Here is a 25,152-nt window from a genome sequence, read left to right as displayed (position 1 = left end):
GATAGGTTCAACCACGGTGGTCAAAATAAAAGTTGTTAAGTGTTGGAAAGAATTTGCAGGACGATGTGGAGTGAGCAGCAAGGTTGGACTGAACTTGTAGCTTTATGTTAAAGAACAACATGGTTAATTTAACAAAACAGTTATTGGATCTAGTCACAAACAAGAGAAAATCTGCAGATGCTGTGAATCCAAGCAACACACACAAAATTGGATATTGCTTATTGGATCTAGTCACCTTATTTTGCTCTAGAAAGCAGGGTGGGGGAAGGGGGATAATCTGGTGCTGGAGAATTCTTCCTCAACTACTATTGAAATCCACATCTACTCAGTTCAAGTTGAGCATGCATTTGCACATGCATGTGGACAGATATCTACCCACATGGTATCACATTAGCCTGATGTTATCTGATCTATGCTGCATGCACAGTGTTAAGTACGTTGCTAGGAAAATAACTACAAGTGTGGCCACATTAAACAGCTGACCACATGCTGTTGCCAAGGAACTGTATTAAACTCATAATATTTTGCTCCTGTGAATGCACTTATTTTTTTCATGTTTTGCATCTTTGTTCTGCTTGAGATATAGAAAAGTAAACACATAAACATACAAATACATAAGGATTGCTTGGGAAGAAATACATTTTTATACATTCATTTTCTGAGATGTAGATATCACCAGAAAAGCTAGAATTTTTTGCTCATTCCTGGTTCCCCATCTTGAATTTCTGCTGTCCTTTTACAGCATCGCCTTTTGAGGATTTCCACAGAAATGAGATTCATGTATATGTCTGTACTTACTAAGGAACTCCACACTGTTACTATGTACTTGTTTAATCAATCAATCCTAACACCTACACTCTGTGGCCACTTTATTAGGTACATCTGTACACCTGCTTATTGATGCAAAAATCTTATCAGCCAATCATGAGGCAGCAAGTCAATGCAGAAAAGCATGCAGACATGGTCAAGAGGGTCAGTTGTTGTTCATACCAAACATCAGAATGGGGAAGGGATGCAGTGAAAGTGACTTTGACTGTGCGATGATTGTTGGTGCCAGATGGGGTGGTTTGAGTATCTCAGAAACTGCCGATCTCATGGGATTTTCAGAGATAACAATCTTTAGAGGTTACAACGAATAAATAACAGCCAGCGAGAAGCAGTTCTGTGGGCTTAAATGCCTTATCAATGAAAGAGGTCAGAGGAGAATGGCCAAATTGGTTCAAGTTGGCTCAAATAATCATGCATTAGAACAGAACAGCATCTCCGAACATACAACACATCTAACCTCAAAACGGGTGGGTTACAACAGCGGAAGACCACAAGCATACACTCAGTGGCCACCTTATTAAGTACAGAGAAGTACTTCCACAGTGTAGCTGGGGATATTTTGTGCGTATCTCTACAATTTGTGCAACAGCACACACCCCATTTGTGCCGTGAAGGAAACATTGTGCTCATCATGTAAAGGACATTAAATCCAAATCAGGACAAAGGATCATTTGATACATAAAATTGGTACTGGTGTTTTGAACAGCAGATGTTCCATATAGGTGTGTGATAAAGAACTACTGATATGTAAATGTTCTGTATATCTGAACATCTTTTGTATCAAGGAAATGTGCATAACCTGTCCTTTCATAGTCTCTGCACAATTTATTTAATCACCTCAAGGAGAGACTAGCGCAGGTTAAAAAAAATGCATTAAGTGCATGAGATGGTATTGAGGATGAAATATTGAATGGTGGAACCTATCAGATGGGTTTAATGAGCTCTGTACACTCCTGTTGATATAATTTTAATAAACATTTCTGTTGCAACATCCTTAAAGCTAGCTGCATTTAAAGTCATAGAATTAAAGAGTGCAACGGTACAGAAACAGGCCCTTTGGCCCATCTATTCTAGTCCCATAGAATTGCACCCAGACCATAACCCTCCATACCCTTCTCATCCATGTACCATCACTGGAATTTAGAAGAATGATTGGGGGGGGAGGTGGGAATCTCATTGAAACCTATCAGATGTTGAAAGGCTTAAATAGAGTGGATGTGGAGAAGATGTTTCCTATGGGGGAAATCTAAGATCAGAGGGCACAGCCTCAGAACAGAGGAAGTTGACCCCACATCCACCAAGTCTGCTTGCAACTTGTTCCACACTCTCACCACCCTCTGTGTGAAGAACCTAGGTTATCCTTAAATTGGTGGCAGTGTGTTTTGATTTTTTTTTCCAGTTGTTTCCCATATAGTCTGTACTGTGTAAGACAATGGCAGAAGACACATGGAAATAAGGTAAAAACATATTCGGCACAGCTTTGTGGGCCGAAGGGCCTGTATTGTGCTGTAAGTTTTCTATGCTTCTATTCCACTTTTCACCCTTAACCCATGACCTCACCCAGCCTCAGTGGGGTAAAAAACCTGCTTGCATTTATCCTATTTATATAGGCATCCATTAGTCTCGTGAGACCATGGATTTGCGCCTTGGAAGGTTTCCAGGGCACAGGCCTGGGCAAGGTTGTATGGAAGACTGGCAGTTGCCTATGCTGCAAGTCTCCCTTCTCCATGCCACCGATGTTGTCCAAGGGAAGGGCATTAGGACCCATAAAGTTTGGCACAGTGTCGTCGCAGAGCAATGTGTGGTTAAGTGCCTAGCTCAAGGACACAACACACTGCCTCAGCCAAGGTTTGAACTAGAGACCTTCAGATCACTGGACGAATGCCCTAACCACTTGGCCACGTGCCAACACTTACCCTGTTTAAACTGGTGATACAACACAGACTGCATAATCATCATTTTATACCAAAGTGTTGTATTCAGTTCAAGGACATTCTATATATCTACCTATCAGTGTTCTTGACATTCTTCCATTAATGCATTTTCTTGTTTTTCTGTAGTTTGTCATATACTCAAGGTCCATTAGCATAAGTGCAGGAGATGGGATATTATGTTGCAGTAGTACAAGAAGTTGGTGAGGCCTAATTTGGAGTATTGTGTGCAGTTTTGATCACCTATCTGCAGGGAAGATATCAATAAGATTGAAAGGGTTCCGAGAAAACACAAGGATGTTGCCAGGACTTGAGGACATGACTTATTGGGAAAAATGGAATAGGTTAGGATTTTATTCCCTGGAGTACAGGAGAATTAGGGGTGATTTAATACAGGTGCAGGTATACAAAATTATGAGGGGGTATAGATAGGATAAATGCAAGCAGGTTTTTCCCCCACTGAGGTTGGGTGAGGTCAAAGGTGAAATATTTAAGGGGAACCTGCGTGTGAACTTCTTCATGCAGAGGGTGGTGACAGTGTGGAACAAGTTGCCAGCAGAACTGGTGGATGTGGGGGTCAATTTCAGCATTTAAGAGAAGTTTGGATAAGTACATCGATGGGGGGGGGGAAGGGCTGTAATCCAGGTGCGAGTTGATGAGAATAGGCAGAATAACATTTCAGCACAGACGAGATGGGCCGAAGGTCCCGTTTCTGTGCTGCCGTGCTCTGTCACACTATGACTTGAACCTTGGTGCTCGACTGCTGCCTTTGACTTCTGTGGTTGCCTTGTGAGCTAAAGGCTGAAGGGCTCTCTTCACCTCTTGCCTCTCTCCTGTTGTCCACGCCGATTCCGCCCTCTGCTCCCGGGAGTGCCTGAGAAGATGTCGCGGAGCTCAGCACGGAGAGGGTTAACCCTGAAGAGGCGCTGACGCAGGAACCACCTCCCAGCCCGGCGCTGTTCGCGGATCCACCCCGGCGGTTTCCTCCCGGACTCAGACAGCAGAACCGAATGGAAGGCAGTGGTTCCATGTCGGTGGCCGCCGGGATATGGCGCAGCTCAACGTTAGCCTGCGCCTTCTGCCTCTGTCTGCTAACGGCAGCGCAGAGCCGGGGTAAGTGTCCGAGCCGCTGCCCGCCCCGTCTCTTCCTACCGGCGGCCCTAGTCGCGTTCCCACACCCGCCGCTGGTGCAGCCTTGTCGGGGTCGGGGCCGGGGCGAAGCGGCAGCTCGGGGGAGGGAAGGCAGGGGAGGAGTGGGGCGGGGGGGGGTGTTCGGTGCTGGTGGCCATGGGTGGGGCTCAGTGTTCAGCCGATCTCTGCTCGTTTTAGGTTGGGAATTGAGAAGTAAAATGTACAGATATTGAAGGTATTGCGGTGTCCCTAACGCACCAGCGTTCCAAGCAGCTGCACTTTAATTTTCTATGCGTGCTTTAACCGGGCAGATCTTCGCGCAGTAACAAAGAACGCTGCGCCTCCCGCAGAATGAGGGGAATTTTCCCTGGCGCAGGAAAGGTATGAATGAAGGTCACTTCCTGTTGGGAATAAGTCATGGTACACGGAGAATTGTCGGAAAACCCCGGCCAAACGCGGCTTATTTATTATCGGGGCCTGGCTGCAATGGGCGAGAAGCGGGTCTCTTTCTCCGTACTCTTTCTTCTTTGCGTATTTGCACAGTTTGTTGTGTTTTGCACATTGTTTATTTGTCAGTTTCTGTCATGAGTGGGGTTAACATTGTTTGCTTCTGTTTACTGAATACCCGCGGGGGGTGGGGGTGGGGGAGGGGGAGAATGAATCTGTGGGTTGTATATGGTGACATGTAGGTACTTTGATAAGACATTTTTACTCGACTTTCAGTGCACGCAGGCTGCTCGGGAGTTGTTTGGGTCAGACTGTGGCGCGCTGCCGGCGGTCAAGGACGATTGCAAAATGTCTGGTGGATCCGCTCTGGGCGACACGTTCGCCTTCCCGTCCGTCACTGCGGATCAGAGAAATTGGGTTTACTGTCACTGGCATAAGTTGCGAAAATTGTTTTCCGGCAGCAGTACATTTTGTAAAAAATTTTTTAAAACTGTAAAAGGAGAGGGAGGAAGTTCTGTGGGAGTGTACATGGGTTCATTGTCCATTCAGAAATATGGTGGCGAGGAAGAAGCTGTTCCTGAAATTGAGTGAATCTTCTGGCACCTGTACCTCCACCTTGATAGTAAAGAGAAGAGGGAATCTAACCAGGCTGGGGGTGGTGGGGGGTGTGGTTGGGCTGCTTCCCGTGGGTGAGGTGGGCACCAGACATCACTGGGAGGGAAACCACTGTAATATAGAACATGGCACAGCACAGTGAGAGAGGCCTTTCATCCCAGCAGTTCTGTGCTGAGCATGTTGTCAAGTGAAATCCCCTCAGCCTGTGCATGCTCCACATCTTCCCCCACCCCGTTTTATTCGTACTCTTTTGCCTATCTCAAAGTATCTACAAAAATGTATTTTGCATCATTCTTCACTGTGTAAGACACTAGCAGTATGCTGGATGTTCAAGTGTGTCAGGGGGCAGAAGTGAGTGAAGTTGCCATTAATGGGGAAAAGGTTCTTGGGAAACTGAAAGGTCTGAAGGTAGATACATCACCTTGATCTGATGGTCTACACCCCAGGGTTATAAAGAGGCAGCTACAGAGATTAGTAATGACTTTTCAAGAGTCAATGGATTCTGGCATGGTTTCAGAGGACTTTGGCCGCCTTAAATTGATTTATTGAGTACAGAAGATGGAATGTCATTTTGAAGTTGTATAAGATAGATTTTTAAAAAAAATTAATATAAAGAGCAGAAGAAAGATAATCACCTCCTGTGCTTACTCCAGTAGGGGTACAGCTGACATCTTGCCCATGTGCCTCTTTCTTGTACTCATCAGATATATCTTGATTTCCTTAATAACTAAAAATATCAGTCCTGACTGTATTTATTAACTGAGCCTTCATGTTCCTCTTGAGTAGAGAAATACAAAGATTATCATACTCTGGCTGAAGAAACTTTTTCCCAACTCAGTTCTCAATAGCTGTCTTTTACTTTGAGACTATGACTCATGGGTCTAATGATTAAAGCCAGGAGAAATATCATCTCCAAATTTACTTTGTAAATCTCCCGAAGAATATTGAAAATATGAATGAGATTCCCTCTCATTCTTCTAAACTGGTAGATAATCTCTTAATTCCTCCTGCATAACTGGACCAAAATATCAATTTTGCTCAAGTCTTTGTGCAGTAAAGGGCAATGTACCAGTTGCCTTCTAAATTGCTTTGCTGACCTTGTATTTTAAATTTCAATGATTCCTTGTCGCCACTACTGTAAAGTGTTGTACTTGACCACTGCAACTTGGTTCTTTCTATGGAACCACGTTTGACTACTGTCTTATGATTTAATAAATATCCTGTTATAATCTTCTTTAGTAAGGGATTACAGAGTGCACCCTATGACAGATATTTGATAAAGTGGGTATTTATGAAATAACATGTTCCTTCTTTGAATAGGCTGTGAGGGCTATCCAGAATCTTGGAATTCCTGGTAGATTATGGCCTGCGGTCACTTCTGAATTTTGAAAGGCCGAGACAGAGTGGACATTTCCTATAGTGGGGGGGTCTAGGTTCAGAGGGAACAGCCTCAGAATAGAGGGACATCCCTTTAGAACAGGGACAAGGAGTAATTTCTTTTTGCCAGAGGGTGGTGAGTCTGTGGCATTCATTACCATAGACGACTAAGGCAGAGGTTGATGTTTTATGGTGGTCTGGTCTTCCTCGTGGCTCATCTCCTTTTGCCTGTCCTATCTCCATATTCTTCCATTCTTCCAATGTCTAAAAGTCAATTGATCTGCATTTGGAAGGAAACCAAAGATGCACTACACATTTAGTGAAGCAAATTCTCTTCCTTATTTTGAGTCCATAATCCCCTAGTTCCAGATTCCTACATCAGGGAAATATTGTTCCTGTATTTCTCCTGTTGTGATGCCTGTACATTTTAGATGGTTCAGTAAGGCCAACCCTTGTTTTGATAATGAGTAGAAGCCTGGACTATTGATCCCGCACCCCAGGCAGTAGAACCACTGAATCTTCACTGTAGTTCCTCTATGCGGCAAGGATATCAAAAATCTACCATTCTTTTTACCTGAATATTCTAAATGACTGCTGTACATTCCTCTTGGGCTGAGAATTCCAACAGGCTTTCACCATCTGGGTGAAGAAATTTTTCATCTGTGGCCAGTGGTGTTCTGCACAGATCAGTGCTGGGACCTCTGTTTATGATACAGACAATAGTCGATTGTCTATATCATAAACAGAGGTCCCAGCACTAATGTATTGACTTGGATAACAATTTTGCTGGACTGATTAATAGGTTTGCAAGTGACACAAAAATAGTAGCGTTGTGCATGGTGAGGAAGGTTGTCAATGGATTTGACAAGGTGCGAATCAGTTGGAAATTTGGGCAGAGAAGAGGGAGATGTAGTTTAATCTGGACAAGTGTGAGATGTTGCATTCTGTGAAGTCAAATGTAAGGCAAAAGTATAAGAGTGAATTATAGAACCCTTAGGAGCATTGATGTATGAATGGATCTTGGGGTGCAAGTCATGGGCTCCCGCAAGTAAATCTGGTAGTAATGAAGGCATGCAGCAACTTGCCTGCACATCCGAATAAACAGTCACAAAGGGGTGTTGCAGTTATATCAAACTGAGGACTCTGTTGTGGCATTCGGGTCACTGCAGTACAGAAAAGGAGTCCTTCAGTAACTTGCCAGGCAAGTAGTTGTCTTGAACAGTAGACAGCGTGGGAGAGTACTACAGTGTACTGATGTTCTGGCACAAATGGAAGGTCGGCTGGTGAAGGGTCTCAGCCTGAAACATTGGCCTTCCACAGAATGCTTCCTGACGTGCTGAGTTTCTCCAGCATTTTGTGAGTGTTACTTTGGAAGGCCAGTTGCCAGATGGTTGCTGCAGTTCCCAACTGTTGATCACCTACAGTCTATGAATCCGAAGATGGGGCTGAATGTCAGAATCTAGAGATAATATAAAGTCTGTGAGGTGCTGTGGATTGTAAGGAGGATGCAGCATGGTAATAACAATATCTGTTATCCTTTGGAATTCATTATCCAAGTGGCGTGTGGCAACATGAGCTGTGATGTTCCCCTAGTTTTATTTCAATGGCTTCCTTTACCAGGCAGTCCCAAAAGCCATTGGCACACCACAGTAGTTTTGTGTAGAATTTTAATAAAGATGAAGGTCTCGTTCTAAGAAGGAAATGAAATTCGATTGTAAGCAAGGTGGGAAAGCGGGAACCTGATTGGATGAGGACTAACCGATCAGGAGGGACAGGATGACGAGGATATAAATACCACCGGACTAGACATGCCCAGGCGTCGTCCTGATGAAGATGGCAGAGTTTGTCATCAAAATGTCGTATAATGGATATCTGTACCTGGCTGGAAGCCCAATAAGAGTTTATCCATCATAGATGTCAGGAAAGCACTAGATCCCTTTTCACATTAATTATCACATTAAATGTTTGTTGGATGCCATGTTTTTATTTAAGCCTGGTGCTGTTTGCTTTTATCCACAGACAAACTTTTAGATTATCTTTGAGAGATTTAATCCCAGGCTGCATGTAAAAGAGCCAGAGAGACGTGCAGCAGGGAAAGAGGCCAATCGGCCTGACTCTTCTATGCCTACTTACACTGATCTTATTTCCTTGCACTTGACACATGTCCACTCACGGCTGATTTATACTTGTGTGTACTAGCTTACACCATAGCCTACGCAAGTGGGCTACACAGTTGTGAGCATTTATACTTGTGCGTTGGTGTGTCTGCGTCGCTCTGCAATTCACCGCCAAAACACTAGTTGGCGGTGGGGTTTCTATGCCACTGTGTTGAGTTTCTTCGTGTTGAGACTCAACACGAAGAAACTCAAACTTCAAACAATGGCGACTGAAACTGAAGGAGGATGAATTTTCTGTGCTTGTCCAGCCACTGAGAGACGGATGAGGAAATGCATTTCAAATACTTTAAGATGTCGGCTGGTCGATTTGATGATTTGGTTCATTGTCTCCAACCATTTATTTTGCATCAGTGTACGCACAGCATACTCAGAGACTGGCAATCACCATTCGAGTTTTAGCTTCAGGTGGAAATCAACAGGCTGTAGCAGCTAGCTATAAACTGGTGTCAAGCACAGGGTCCTCCATAATTTCAGAGGTCTGTAAAGCTTTATAGAAAGCATTGCAGCCAGAGTTCCTTCCCTGCCCTTCAGTTGCCCAATGGGAAGCTATTAGACAATAGACAATAGGTGCAGGAGTAGGCCATTTGGCCCTTCAAGACAGCACCGCCATTCACTGTGATCACGGCTGATCATCCACAATCAGTATCCAGTTCCTGCCTTATCCCCATAACCTTTGATTCCGCTATCTTTAAGAGCTCTATCCATCTCTTTCTTGAAAACATCCAGAGACTTGGCCTCCACAACCTTCTGGGGCAGAGCATTCCATATATCCACCACTCTCTGGGTGAAAAAGTTTTTCCTCAACGTATTGCAGCGTAGGAGGAAATGCGATGCTACCAAGCGGACCAATCACAGTTGTTGCGGTTTGCGACACGTAGTTATATTTTGGGAGAGGTGCACGTTAGGCTACGGCGTAGGGTTGGTGTAGAGTACGGCGTAGGGTACACTGCTACGCCATACTTACGGCGTACATTTGACGCACAAGTATAAATCAGCCTTTATTCCTTTCCAAAACATCTACTTGAGCTAAAGCTCTTCAAACACTACGAATGTACATTACCTCTGCAGCTTGTTTAATGTCCCCACCTTCTGTGTGGAAAACCTGCCCCTCCAATCACCTTTAAATATTTCCTCTCTCTCATTAACCCCACTTTCCCCTAGTTTCAAGCTCCTCTGCCTTTGGAAAAAGAAGGTGACTATCTGTCTTGTCCATGCCCCTCAGTTTTATAAACCACCTGCACTCTGTTGAGAACAGTCTCAGCCTGTCCAAGTTCTCCTTGTAATTAGAGCCCTCCATTCCAAACAACATCCTGGTGATGAATCTCTTCAGCACTCTTTCTAGTGCTGCCTTTCTGTAACGTGGTTACCAGGGCTGCATTTTCCAAGTGCGGCCTAACAATGTCTTGTACAGCTAAGTTTGTTATCAAAGTACATAAACGTTACCATATACAGTCCTGAGATTTGTTTTCTTGCGGGCATTTCACAGTAAATAAAACAAAATACAATCAATGAAAAACCGCAACTGACAAATACAGACAAACAACCAATGTGCAAAAGATAAACTGTGCAAGTATATAACAAAGAAATAATAGTAAGTAATAAATATCTAGAACAGGAGTTGTAGAGACCTTGATAGTGAGTCCATTGTTGGTGGGAAAAGTTTGATGTTTAGGGTAAGTGAAGTTACCCTCTCTAGTTCAAGAGCCTTATGTTTGAGGGGTGGTAACTGTTCCTGGACCGGGTGGTGCGGGTCTTGATGCTCCTGTACCTCATTCCAGATGGTAGCAATAAGAAGAGAGCATGTCCTGAATGGTGGGGCCAATGATATTGGATGCAGCTTTAGAACATAGAATAGTACAGCACAGTACAGGCCCTTTGGCCCACAATGTTGTACCGACCCTTAAACCCTGCCTCCCATATAACCCTCCACCTTAAATTCCTCCATATATCTGTCTAGTAGTCTCTTAAATTTCACTAGTGTATCTGCCTCCTCCATTGACTCAGGCAGTGCATTCCAGGTACCAACCACTCTCTGAGTAAAAAACCTTCCTCTAATATCCCCCTTGAACTTCCCACCCCTTACCTTAAAGCCATGTCCTCTTGTATTGAGCAGTGGTGCCCTGAGGAAGAGGTGCTGGCTGTCCACTCTATCTATTCCTCTTCATATCTTGTATACCTCTATCATGTCTTCTCTCATCCTCCTCCTCTCCAAAGAGTAAAGCCCTAGCTCCCTTAATCTCTGATACTGTCTAAACCAGGCAGCATCCTGGTAAATCTCCTCTGTACCCTTTCCAATTCACATTCTTCCTATAGTGAGGCAACCAGAACTGGACACAGTACTCCAAGTGTGGCCTAACCAGAGTTTTATAGAGCTGCATCATTACCTCGCGACTTTTAAACTCTGTTCCTCGACTTATGAAGACTAACACCCCATAAGCTTTCTTAATTACCCTATCTACCTATGAGGCAACTTTCAGGGATCTGTGGACATGTACCCCCAGATCCTTCTGCTCCTCCGTACTTCTAAGTATCCTGCCATTTACTTTGTACTCTGCCTTGGAGTTTGTCCTTCCAAAGTGTACCACCTCACACTTCTCCGGGTTGAACAGCACTCCTTATAGATATGCTCAGTGGTGGGGAAGGCTTTACCTGTGATGGGCTGGGTCATATCCGCTACTTTTTGCAGGATTTCCCATTCAAGGGCATTGGTGTTTCCACACCAGGCCATGATGCAACCTGTCAATATATTCCCCATTGCGCATCTCTAGAAATTTGTCAGTTTTAGATGAATCTGCACAGACTTCTAAGAAAGCAGAGGTGCTGCCAAGCCATTCTTTGTAATGGCACATGCTAGACCCAGGACAGATCCTCTGAAATAGAAACGCCAAGGAAGTTAACAGTGGTCCAACTCTTGTGCCTAATATGAGTGGCAGCAAGTTGGTTGTCTTAATCACTGCCCTATCCAGCTGTGTCAGTGTTTTTTAGAAGCTGTCACTTTGCCTGCCATGATTTCTCTGCACCTCATCCCAGCACGAATTCTAATCAGTGCTCTGTGCCAATGAAGCATCTTCACTTCATGGAGGAGTCTCAAAAATAAATTAGAGAATTTTTTAACCACTGCCACATGAGGTAGATACTGCTGCATGAATCAGCTTTTTGCTCGATGAATCTGCAGGATATTTATGAAACAATTGGATTTCAATTACTGCAATCCGATATGTGGTAATGTCTCATGAGCCTGACTTAATGTCAGGATGACCATTGGCCTTAGAAGTAGAGTTAGGCCATTCAACTCATCAAGTCTGCTCCATATTCAATCATGGCTGATTTATTATCCCTCTCAACCCCATCCTCCTGCCATCTCCCTGTAACCTTTAATGCCCCGACTAATCAAGAACCTATCAACCTCCACTTTAAATATACCCAGTAACTTGGCCTGCACAGTCGTCTATGATGAATTCCACAGATGACCACTCTGTAGCTTAAGAAATTCCTCCTCATTTGTTATAAATGGAAGTCCTTGTATTCTTCATTGTTTCTTCCATGTGTTTATTGTCTGAATGGGGAAAATATAAGGTATCTTTTGAAAGTTGTAGAACTGAGACAAATTATCTGCTGCATCAAGGAACATTCTTGTATTGGCTTGTGTTGTTTTCTTCATGTTCAGTAGTTTCTAAATGAACCCCTTACTATATCAGACATCCCACCTCTCCCAGAAGTTCCAGGAGTCTCCCGCATATTAATAGTGGCTCCCTGATGCCCACAAATCCTGGAAATCAATTTTTTTGAGAGTGAGGGAGAGAGAGAGAGTGCGCGAGAGCGACCACGAGAGAGTGAGAGAACGAGAGCGCGCCATGGCAGAGTGTTCCAAAGAAAGAAAATATAAAACGTACATCACCCCAGACTACCCTAAAGTGTACCCCTGCCTAATAGGGGTGGAGAATAATGACAGTGTTGCTCGCTGCACTGTTTGCAACCGTGACTTTCCTATTACCCAGGTGACTGTAAAAGACATGTTGAGGTGAGTTTAACAGGTGTCATTCATTCATTAGCATAGCTAACATTATTTAAACTAGCTGGCTAGCTGCTAAGGAACTACTCTATTGCAGACATCCCACCTCTCCTGGAAGTTCCGGAGCCTCCGCAAATTGATGGTGCTAACTCCCTGAAATGAGTTTTTGCAGGGTGGGATGTCTGCTATATCTCATTTCCATCTCTCTAATTTTATGTCACACGTTCATAGCTTATGTTCAAGCTGCTTGCAGAGATCTAATCAAAAAATCCAGATTTAGTTTTTTTAAACAAAAATAAGATCATTTATTTCTAACAACATACTATAAACATGATGAAATTGCGCATTTTCCCACCAGTGATGAACTTTTCTCTATTCTTCCTTTCTTCTGTGTTTGAGAAACGTTTTTATTGACAGAATTGAGTGTTACTTCTTAACCAGGATTAAATTAGATGTCAACAATTGTTAACTTTCTCTCAATAAATAGCCGGCTGAGATGCCTTTTGACCCATTTCTGAGCACTGAGTGTCGAATAAAACACTGTAGTTTAGTATGACATTAGCTGTTAGTTCTCAGGTTACTGAAGCGTGTCTGTCACTGACCCCTAATAATTTTGTGTTTGATTTACTGTTTCAATTTAGGCTTCTTGTGTTAAATCACAACTCCCTCTCTTCTCATTGCTACCGTCAAGAAGAAGGAACAATAGTCTCAGGACCCACAGCACCAGGTTCATGAACAGTTACTACCCCTCAACCATCAGGCTGTTGACCAGAGGGGATAACTTCACTCACCCCATTACTGAACTGTTCCCACTACTAATGGGCTCACTTTCAAGGACTCTTCATCTCATATTCTCAATATTTATTGCTTATTTATTCATTATTATTATTTTTTTTTCTATTTGCACAGTTTGTCTTCTGCACTCTGGTTGAATGCCCTACTTCGGTGGTGTTTCCTTGATTCTGCTATGGTTATTACAGTATTCTATAGATTGACTGAGATTTGGCGTCTTATCTGGGGGGACATGGGTCTGGAGGTCAATGTTAGATTTTCTTTGTGTGGTGAGGGGGTTTTGGGGTCGATGTTCTTGTGGTTTTTTTGTATGGGAGAGGAGTATTTTGGGGCTGATGTTCTTGTGTTTCATGCGTGGGAGGGGCGGCTTGTGGGCTAATGATTGTATTGCTATTCTTGGTTTCGTGGCTATCTGGGGAAGAAGAATCTCAGAGTTGTATACTTTGACAATAAATGAACCTTTGAATCCTTTGAAAATGGATCTCAGGGTTGCATATGGTGATGTATACATATGTACTTTGATAATAACACTTGCTTTGAACTCCTAGTTTGGACTAGCTTCCTGTATGAAGTCATTGTTAGTGGATTTTAAACTTCCTTGTCTTTGTTTTCAAATCCCTCAAGTCGTCTCTCGCCATCACTAAGTGACTCACGGACACGTCTCCTTTCTGCCATTGATGACCTATTGCCCACTGCTCTGAAAATAATTTCCTAAATGTTTCTTTCTATCTATCCCACTCCTTTACACTTCCGTTTTTGACTAGACATTTAAGCAGTTGTCCTGATTTTATTTTGTGGCTTAGTATCGAGAGCTTCTGGACTAATTTTTTTTGTGCGTAAACAGTGCCATGTTGTTCAGCTGATATTGGGAGAAGTGGCTCAGGATGTCAAAATCAAAGTAAATTTATTATTTAAGTATATATGTCACTATATATGACACTAGGATTCATCTTCTTGCGGGAAAATAAACAATGGAATTTATAAGAACTATACATTGACATTGTGCAAATACATAGTAATGTACTTTGTGTACTTGCATACTACACATAAATACATACAGGAGTTGTAAAGAGTCCTTGAAATGGAGTCAGTAGGTTGTGGTATCAGTTCAGTGTTGAGGTGAGTGAAGTTATCCACACTGGTTCAGGAACCTGATGGTTGAAGGGTTAGTAAGGCTCCTGTACCTCCTGCCGGATGGTATTAGTGAGAAGAGGACATGGCCTGGATGGTGGGGGTCTAATTAATACTTAGAACTTTTGACTAGTTCTCTCCATTTTCAAAATTAGCCATGCGAAGCATATCGTTGTCCAGAGATGACTATCAAAATTTTTTAATGTAGTCATATCCACTTAATCTAAAAAGTATTTTATTTTGAAAATGAGTAAAAGAAGATTGCCAATATTTTCCTGTGGGTGTTTAATGTTGTGCATAAAGTACGCTCATTGCTAGTTTTTGTGGTTACCATAAAATCTGACCTACTTTGTAAAAGTTGAATTAAAGAGATGTTTTCATATAAAGTTGATGACTAAATGTCAGAATGTCATTTTGGTGTTCTCCCACTACTCTTGGTACAAAAGACAAGAAGACACAGGAGCAAAATTAGGTCATTTGGCCCATTGAGTCTGCTCTACAATTCAATAATGACTGATTTATCATCCCTCTCAACTCTATTCTTCTGCCTTCTACCCGTAACCTTTGATGCTCTGACTAGTCAAGAACCTATCAATGTCCCAATGATTTGGCTCCACAGCCAACTGTGGTACTGAGTTCTAATGATTTGCCACCATCTGGATTTTAAAAATTCGTCCTCATCTGTTCTAAATGGATTTTCCTCAATTCTGAGACTGTGCCTTCTGGTCCTAGACTCCCCCACTACAGGAAATAACTTCTCTACATCCCCTCCATCTAGGCCACTAAGTATTAGATAGGTTTCAATTAGATTCCCCCCTCCCCCTCCTCACTCTTGTAAATTCCAGGAAATTTAGGCCCAGAGCCATTAAACACTCCCCATATGTTACATAGGAAGTGTATTCTCAATTAACATGCTCAGGTTTTGCCTGAACTGGCCAGTACATTCCTGACCTTGGAATTAGATTGGCTGGTGATGGTGATGTTTTGTTCAGTGTTTCATGAATAAAATTTGTTTGTCAAGTGAAGCACAGTGATGTCCAATTCTGGGTTGCATTGCATAGTGAGAAGTCTGACTGGATGCTCCTCAGCCTGATTCCTATGACTGAGTTGGTCGGGTCTTACAGAGGACTCACTAGCCTACCTTGGGTTATTAGGCTGCCAACAAAAGCTAAAACATTTGCATTAATTACTATGCAATCAGATTTTATGACACTTCTTGTCAGTGAAATAAAATGTTTATTGCACCATCCTCTGTAAACTCTAGAGAATGTTGTGCATGAAAATCCCAGGAGCTAAGCAATTTCTGAAGTACTCAAAACTCTGCACCAGCAATAATTCCACAGACAAAATCACTTGGGTCACATTTCTTTTCCATTCTAATGTTTGATTTGAACAGCAACTGAACCTCTTGACCATGTCTGCATGCTTCAATGCATTAAGTTGCTGCCACATGATTGGCCCATTAGATATTTGTATTAACGATTAGGTGTACAGGAGTACCTAATAAAGTGGCTACTGAATGTAATTATTCTGTGAATAAAATAATTAGTGGATTAAAATTATGCAATTTAAGCAAAGCTATCAATAAAAACATGCATACTCAATAAACATATTTGTGCCTGAATATTGCTGCCCCCAGAACATCCCTAAATTGTAGCGGTTGTTAATGCAAATGATATATTTGAATGTAGTGGTGATGAATAAATTAATATGAACATTTAATATAATTATCTTTAAGTGAGTATCCACCTACACACAATATTGATTTCAATGTTGAAGTTCTTCGGAATACACTATAATTTAAATCCAGTGTGAAAATGTAAAGATTATTTTGATCTCCAGTTCTGGAGCAGCTAACATGTGGTTGACCATGGGGAAAATTAATTGTTTTTGAGATTAAGACTAGTAAATTTTAGTGATCACCCTTGCACCTTCTTTAAAGTGCAAAGTTCAAAGTATAAGAAAATTACAGGAGGTCTGGGTATGACCTCCGAAAATCTATCTCACTGGTGGTGGCAATATGAGACTTAAACTTGTATCCATGAAGAATGCTCGACAGTTGTGGCAGAACTTGAATACTATCACCACCTATAAAGTTAAGCGACACAGACGAGAACAGGGCTTCAGTTCCAGGTGAGCTCAATGCCTTCTATGCTGGCTTTGGACATGAAAATACAGAGGAACTATCACAAACTCCCACAGGCCCCAATAATCCTGTGATTTCAACCTCTGAGGCCAATGTATGAGCAGCCTTCAGAAGGGTGAACCCACAATAAGCATCCAGCCCAGGCGGGGAAACCTGGCCTCATAGTAAAGACCTGACCTGATCAAATGGCTGGAGTATTTACTGAGATCTTTAACCTCTCGCTTTGGCAGTCTCTGAGGGGAAAAAACACCTGCTTCAAGTAGACTGAATTCATACTGATCCCTGAGAAGAACATGGTAACCAGCCTCAGTAACTATCATCCAGTAGCACTTGCATCCACAGTGATGAAGAGTTTTGAAAGGTTTGTGATGAAACATATCAACTCCTGCATGAAAACTTATTTGGATCAGCTCCAGTTTGCCTACGGGAGCAAAAGGTCCACAGCAGATACCATCTCATTAGCTCTACATTCAACCCTGGAACATCTGGACAGTGAAGATGCTCCTTATCAAATATAGGTCAGCAGTTAATACCATCATCCCCTCAAAACTAATCAATAAGCTTCAAGACCTTGGCTTCAATACCTCTTTGTGCAATTGGATCCTCAATTTCCTCACTTGCAGACCCCAGTCAGTTTGGATTGACAACATCTCCTCCGTGATCTTCATCAGCACAGGGACACCACAAGGCTCTGTGCTTGGCCCCTGCTCTACTCAGTTTACACTTTTGACTGTGAGTCTTGACAGCTCCACTGCCATATTCAAGTTTGCTGACAGCCACTGTCATTGGCCAAATCAGAGGTGGTGACGAATCAGCATATAAGAGGGTGATTGAAAATCTGGCTGAGTGGTACCACAACAACATCCTCTTACTCAATGTCAGCAAGACCAGGGAGCTGATTATTGACTTCAGGAGGAGGAAACCAGGGGTTTGTGAACCATTCTTCATCAGAGGATCAGAGTTGGAGAGCGTCAGTAACTTTAAATTCCTCAGTATTATAATTTTGGAGGATTTGTCCTGGGCCCAGCTCATAAGTGCAATTAAGAAGAAAGCACTGCAACACTCCTACTTCCTTTAGGAATTTGTGAAGAATCGGCTGGACATCTAAAACTTTTTGGCAAACTTTTATAGATGTGTATTGACTGGTTGCGTCATAGCCTGGTATGGAAACGCTAAAGCCTTTGAACGGAAAAGCCTGCAAAAAGTACCTGTTCATCACAGGTAAAGCCCTCCCCACCATTGAGCACATATTCATGAAGCATTACCACAGGAAAGCAGCATCCATCATCAGGGACCCCCACCACCCAGGTCATGCTCTCTTTCACTGCTGCCATCAGGAAGAAGGTACAGGAGCCTCAAGACTCTCACCACCAGGTTCATGAACAGTTATTACCCTCAACCATACTGCTGTTGAACCAAAGGGGGAAACTTCACTGAACTTCACTTGCCGCATCATTGAAGTGGTCCCACAACTTGAGGACTTACGTTCAAGGACACTTTATCTCATGTTCTCAATATTTATTGCTTATTTATTTATTATTATTTCTTTAGTTTTGTATTTGCACAGCTTGTTGTCTTTTGCACACAGACGGAATACCCAAGTTAGTGTGGTCTTTAATTAATTCTGTTATGGTTATTATTCTATTATGGATTTATTGAGTATGCCCGTAAGAAAATGAACTTCAGAGTTTTATCTGCTGACATATATGTACTTTGATAGTAAACTTTGAACGTTTATTATCAATGCATGTATACTATATATAAACTTGAGATTAGTCTCCTTACAGGCAGCCACAAGGTTAATGCCCATAACAAAACTAACTTTAAAGATCAAATAAAATTTATTATCAAAATACAGTATGTCTCACCATAAGCAACATTGAGAATCAAATCATAATTATGCTTAGTACTGGTACACCAAAATTCCTGGGCAATGTGATGTGAGCTGCTTTCAGTTTCCATCTCAGGTAGATAGGGTCCTTAAGAGAATTTTTGGCATATTGGCCTCCTTAAATCAATGTATTGGGTACAGGAGTTGGGATGTTGTGTTGAAGTTCTGTAAGATGTTAGTGAGGCCTAATTTGGAGTATTGTGTGCAGTTCCAGTCACCTACTACTCGATCTGTGCCTCTTATCTTGTACACCTGTATCAAATCACTGCTCATCCTCTTTGCCCCAAACAGGAAAGCCCGAACTCACTCAACCTCATATAAGACTTGCTCTCTAGTGCAGGCATCATATTCTTTGATATCATTTATCTTGGAAAGGTGAGCATGGTGGGACTAATGTTTTTCGGTTTTCTCTATTTCACTGCAAGGAGTATTGGACGTAAGGTGGCCGAGCTTAAGGCATGGATCAGCATGTGGGAATTATGACATTACAGCCATTAGTGAGATCTGGTTATAGGAGGGGCAGGACTGTCAGCTCACTGTTCTAGATGTGATGGGATGAGAGGGACTAGAGGAGGAGAGGTGGCATTACTAGTCAGGGAAAATGTTACTGCAGGTGTTCAGTCAGGACAGACTGGAGAGCTTGTCTACTGACACTTCATGGGTGGAACTGAGGAATAAGAAAGGGTGGACAGGCTAATGGAACTGTATTGTATATTATAGAATGTGGTCGAACAAATTACAAGAGAAGTTGCAGACAGTTGTAAGAAATATAAGACCATAACACATGGGGGCAGAATTTGGCCATTTGGCCCAGTGAATCTGCTCCACCATTTTAGCATGGCTGATCCAATTTTCCCCTCAGCTCGATCTCCTGCCTTCTTCCCATATCCCTTCATGCCCTGACCAATGAAGAATATTTACCTCTGCCTTAAATATACATAGATAGTAGGTGGTTCAAACTAGTAAAGAGATTGCAGGCAGTTGTCAGAAATAATAGGTTGTGATAGGTGATTTTAACTTCTCACACATGTTGCCTGGGCAGTTTGTTCAGCTGAACTGAAGTCTTTGAGGCAGGTGAGGATACAGCAGACTGTAATAGATGTAAAATTTTGAGAATCTCTGGATTCCTGCCTTAATTCATAGCTGATAAGAAATGGTGGCTGAGTTTCATTTCTGAATTTTCCCTAGCAGAGAACCATTAAGGGATCTACTAGGACTGGAGGGGTTCAAGGAAGTGGCTCAGAGATGGACTGGACTGTGGTTAGTTCCCAGCTAGACTAATGTGTTCAGTTCTGGGCATCAGACACCAGGGCTGTGGACCACAGGCTACATTGCTGGTGTGAAATAGGATAGATCCATGTTCAAAAGTTCAAAGTAAATGTGTTATCAAAGTATATATACATCACCATATACTACTGTGAGATTCGCTTATGTGTTCTGTGTGAGCAATACGTATTGTTGTGCATCTCAGTCTGGAGGCCAAGTTCTTGAACATTGTTTCATTTGGCGGTATGTGTGTATACGGTTAAAATGGAATAGACTTGAATTAGAACTTGAACCTGATCTTCTTGCAGGTATTCACAGTAGAACAAAGAAATACGATATGACCGATGAAAAAATGACACAAAGACTGACAACCAATGTGCAAAAGAAGGCAAACTGTGCAAATACAAAGTAAATAAGTAATACTGAGAGCAGAAAGTGAAGAGTTAGTTCATAGTAGTAAATTTGATTAAACGTTGGCTTTGTGGGGGAAGCCAGAGAGTAGTTGTAGACGGTTGTCGAGGCCTGTGACTGGTGGAGTGCCGCAGGATCAGTGCTGGGTCCATTGATGTTTATCATCCACGTTGTTAATGTAGATGACAATGTGCTGAACTGGATCAGTAAATTTGCCACTGAACCCAGATTGAGTGTGTAGTGGGCAGCGAGGAAGACTATCAAAGCTTGCAGCAGGAGCTAGACCAGCTTGAAAAATGGCAGATGGAATTTAATACATCTATTACACTTCAGGAGGACCAACCAGGGTCGGATTTATCCATAATTCATTGAAAGTAGTAGGCCAAGACAATAGGGCCGTGAAGAAACCCTTTGGCACGTTAGTCTCCATCAATCAATGTATTGAGTCCAGGAGTTGGGATGTTATGTTGAAATTGTATAAGATGTTGGTGAGGCCTAATTTGGAATACTTCATGCAGTTTTGGTCACCTACCTACAGGAAAGATGTAAATAAGATTTGAATGAGTACAGAGGAACTTTACAAGGCTGTTGCCGGGAATGGAGGACCTGAGTTATAGGGAAAAGATGAATAGGGTAGGACTTTATTTTCAGAAGGAAGGAGAATGAGTGGAGATTTAATAGGGAAATATAAAATTATGAGGGGTGTAGGTAGGGTTAATGCAAGCTGGATTTTCCCACTAAGGTTGGGTGAGACTACAAGTGGAAATCATAGGTTAAAGGTGAAAGATGAAATATTTAGGGGAAATTGAGGGAGGACTTCTTCATACAGAGGGTGGTGTTAGTGTGGAACAAGCTGCCAGCAGAACTGGTGGATGTGCCCAGAAACCACATTGGCTTCCTATCAGTGGTGACAAATGTGTTGGACCAGATTCTGAGGGGCATTCTACATTCACTTGGAAAGGCAAGGACTCATTTGAAGGAGCCCACATGGTTTTGTACAGGATGATGTGTGGTGGCAAGTGTGCTGGCTGGCTGCATTACGGCCTGGTATGGGAACAACAATGACTTTGAGGGGAAAATCCTACAAAAGGTAGTGGATTCGGCCCAGTACATCACGGGTAAAACCCTCCCAACCATTGACCACATCTACGTGAAACATTGCTGTAGAAAAGCAGCACCCATCATCAAATCAAATTTGCTGGTGAACGCAACAGGCCAGGCAGCATCTCTAGGAAGAGCTACAGTCGACGTTTTGGGCCGAGACCGGACTTGGCCTGAAACGTCGACTGTGCTTCCTAAAGATGCTGCCTGGCCTGCTGCGTTCACCAGCAAATTTGATGTGTGTGGCTTGAATTTCCAGCATCTGCAGAATTCCTCGTGTTTACCCATCATCAAAGATCCTCACCACTTAGGCCATGCTCTTTTCTCGCTGCTGCCATCAGGTAGAAGGTACAAGTGCCTCAGAATTCACTCCACCAGGTTCAAGAGCGGTTACTACCCCTCAATCATCAGGCTCTTGAACAAAAGTAGATAATTACACTTAAATAACACTTATTTCATGCTCATAATTTGTTGCTATTTATTTATATTTGCACAGTTTGTTTACAGTTCCTGATGTTTACTGTTTACCGATCCTGCTTACAGTTACCGTTCTATAGATTTGTTAAGTATGCTCACAGGAAAAGGATCTCAGGGTTTGTATGTGGTGATAAAGAGCAAGGATATGATGCTGAGGTTTTATAAGGCATTGGTCAGACTGTACCTGGAGTATTGTGAGCAGTTTTGGGCCCCTTATCTAAGAAAAGATGTGTGGCATTGGAGAGGAGCCAGAGGAGGTTCACAAGAGTGATCCCAGGAATGAAAGGGTTCATTTGATGGCTCTGGGCATGTACTTGCTGAAGTTTAGAAGAGTGAGGGGTGGGGTGTGTGTCATTGTTGAAGCCTACTGAATATTGAAAGGTGTAGATAGAGTAGATATGGAGAGGATGCTTCCTGCAGTGAGGAAATCTAGGACGAGAGGGCACAGCCTCAGAATAGAGGATGCCCTTTAGAACAGAGATGAGGAGGATTTTCTTTAGCCAGATGGTGGTGAACCTGTGGAATTCATTGCCCTGGGTGGCTGTGGAGGCCAAGGCATTGTATATGTTTAATGTGGAGGTTGATGGGTTCTTGATTAGTCAGTGTTTCAAAGGTTACGGAGAGAAGGGATGAGAATGGGGTTGTGAGGGAAAATAAATCAGCCATGATGGAATGGCAGAGCAGACTCAATGGGCCAAGTGGCCTCATACAATCTTATGATTTTATTTTTATATATTTTTCACTAGAACGTTGGTGACTGAGAGGTGATTATATGTCATGTGTGCATCAAAACCTAGTGAAGTGCGTTGTTTGCGCCAATGATCAACACAGCCTTATAATTATGCTGGGGGTAGCTCACAAGTGTCGTCGTGCTTCTGACACCAAAACAGCATGACCACAGCCTGCTTACCTAACCTTACTTTGCCCTCTTTGAAACACACGGGGTCACAGGGAGAGCGTACAAACTCCTTGCAGAAGGTGGAGGAAATTGAACCCTAATCAGCGATCGCTGGTGCTGTAAAGTAATTGCACTAGCCGCCACACTATTGTGACACCAGCTAAAATTGAGGGGCAGAGATAGAGGAAGGCAGTCTTTTTCCTCAGGCAGAGAAGTCAAGCACTAGAGAGCAGGTTTAAGGTGAGAGGGGAGAAATTTAAAGATCTCGGGGCTGAATTTTTCAGAGGGTGGTGAATATGTGGCTGGTGGCGGAGACTGATACAGTTACAACTTTCAATACGTGTTTGAACATGTATATAAAATGTGTTCAGGAATGTGAGCCTCATTCAGGCAAGTAGGACTGGTGTAGATAAGCAGTCAGCGGGAAAGAGCTGGGCCTAAGGGGCCTGTTTCTGTGGTAAATGTTTCTGATTCTTCAAATAATTATGTTCCTATTATGTGTATGGACCAGAATTACGGGGCATATTGTCAGACTGAGATTAAACTAAGACTGGTTTGCTTCATATACACTCAGTGACCACTCGGTACCTCTGGTACCCAATATAGTGCCACTAAGAATGTTCATGGTCTTCTGCTGCCATTCGCGGATGCTGTTTTACTCACCACTGTTGTAACGTGTGGTTTTTTGAGTTACTGTCGCCTTCCTGTCTACTTGAACCAGTCTGGCCATTCTCCTCTGACCCCTCTCATTAAGGCATTTTGGCCCACAGAACTGCCGCTCACTGGATTTTTTTTTGTTTCTCGCATCATACTCTGTAAACTCTAGAGACCGTTGTGCATGAAAATTCCAGGAGTTCCACAGTTTCTGAGATTTTGAAACCACTTTATCTGGCACCAGCGGTCACTCCACGGTCAGAGTCACTTAGATTACATATCTTCCCCATTCTGATGTTTGATATGAACAACAACTGAACCTCTTGACCGCGTCTGCATGCTCTTATTCATTGAGTTGCTGCCACATGATTGGCTGATCAGATATTTGCATTAATGAGCAAGTGTACAGGTGCACCTAATAAATTAGCCACTGAAAGTGTGTGTGTATATACGGGTTTTCGCTAATCCCAAGATTAGTTTCCAATCAAAGAAGTATTTCTGTGAGGAGGGAAAAACTGACTCATTTTAATCAAAATTATTTTAAACAGGTCAGCTAGGGTTCTCGGCTCCAGTGAATCTCTCGATCAAGTCACATGACTTCCACACTGTCCTGAAATGGGATGTACATAATTCAAGTGAAGAAACTAGGTTTAATGTCGATTTTTTTGGATATGGGTAAGTTTATACCTTTTTTAATGAGTTATTGTTAACAATGGAAGCATTCTGAGTTGGAGGTTAATAGAAGCTTTTGTTTTCAGAACTTCAGAATGGAAGCCAGTTTGTGTCAATGTTTCGACACATTCCTGTGATCTCAGCAATGTTTTTGTCATCTCTGAGAATCATCTGGGTGGTTACTATGCCCGAGTTAAAGCGGTTACGGCATTGCAAGAGTCGGAGTTTGCTTATACTAGTCGCTTTACTTTTGGTCAAAATGGTAAGTTGGAATTCAAAGACCAGCCACAATCTTTATCACAACTAAAATCTGTCAATATTGCATAACATGTTTCTGAAGAATAATGACAAAAAAAATTGGCTTTGAGTGTAAACAAATGTGCTTTGAAAATATTAATGTACTTGTCTTTTATTTAAATTTTAAAATAGGTTGTTTTCCTAAGCATTCTATATGTAAAAATGAGTAAAACATCACATGCATGCACACATGCGCAGACAAGGAGGCAGAGGGGGGAGAGAGAGAGAGGTCCAACAGAGAGGGGCAGACAGAGATGCACAGGGGGATGCTGGAAATCCAGAGCAACACGCAAAAACTGCTGGAAATCAGGCAGTAAAATATCAATTGTGACACGGCGTGTCTCTTTAGAATCTCCTTTCTTAGCTGACTGCTTTCATAAGAGAACAGGAGGTAAACTGCAAATATTGTCAATGATTGTTAATCCTCTTGTTACCAAAGCAACAAGAGGTTGGGACCATTACTGAGTGACTGTTAGGAATCTGAGCCTTTCTCAATTTTTACTGAAATAAATCACTGTTAAACCTGTTAGTTAAAAGGTGCCACCTTAAAGAGTAATTCAGATTTCTTTCCCCAATTTCACAATTCCAGTAGTATCATTGAGTGTGGGGATGGATATTACCATCGGACATTTGCTGTTCTTTCTCAGTATACAGTCAAGAGCAGATGTTAGTGTTAGTGAAGCTGCTGCCTCACACTTCGAGTCACCATTGGAAATTTACAAGGATGTTGCCAGGACTTGAGGAACTGAGTTATAGGAAAAGGTTGAGTAGATTAGGACTTTAGTTCAAGGTTCTCAGTAAAGTTATCACAATACATGTATGTCAACCTGTACAGCCCTGAGATTTATTTTGTTGTAGGCATACACAATAAATCCAATAACCATAATAGAATCAATGA

At 42.4% G+C, this 25,152-nt stretch overlaps 1 protein-coding gene across 1 annotated transcript in view; it reads left to right on the top strand.

Moving 5' to 3' along the window:
- The first annotated feature begins 63 nt into the window (after positions 1-63).
- Positions 64-25,152, top strand: part of LOC134357492 (interferon gamma receptor 1-like) — a 50,056-nt gene continuing 24,967 nt past the window's right edge. Inside the window, exons 1-4 of the mRNA XM_063069120.1 lie at positions 64-82; positions 3,642-3,872; positions 23,834-23,960; positions 24,044-24,219. Of these exons, the coding sequence (XP_062925190.1) occupies positions 64-82; positions 3,642-3,872; positions 23,834-23,960; positions 24,044-24,219 (553 nt within the window). The remainder of the gene's footprint in view (positions 83-3,641; positions 3,873-23,833; positions 23,961-24,043; positions 24,220-25,152) is intronic.

This window comes from Mobula hypostoma, chromosome 2, assembly GCF_963921235.1.
Source record: "Mobula hypostoma chromosome 2, sMobHyp1.1, whole genome shotgun sequence".
NCBI lineage: Eukaryota > Metazoa > Chordata > Chondrichthyes > Myliobatiformes > Myliobatidae > Mobula > Mobula hypostoma.
This window is presented reverse-complemented; position numbering and strand designations above follow the sequence as displayed.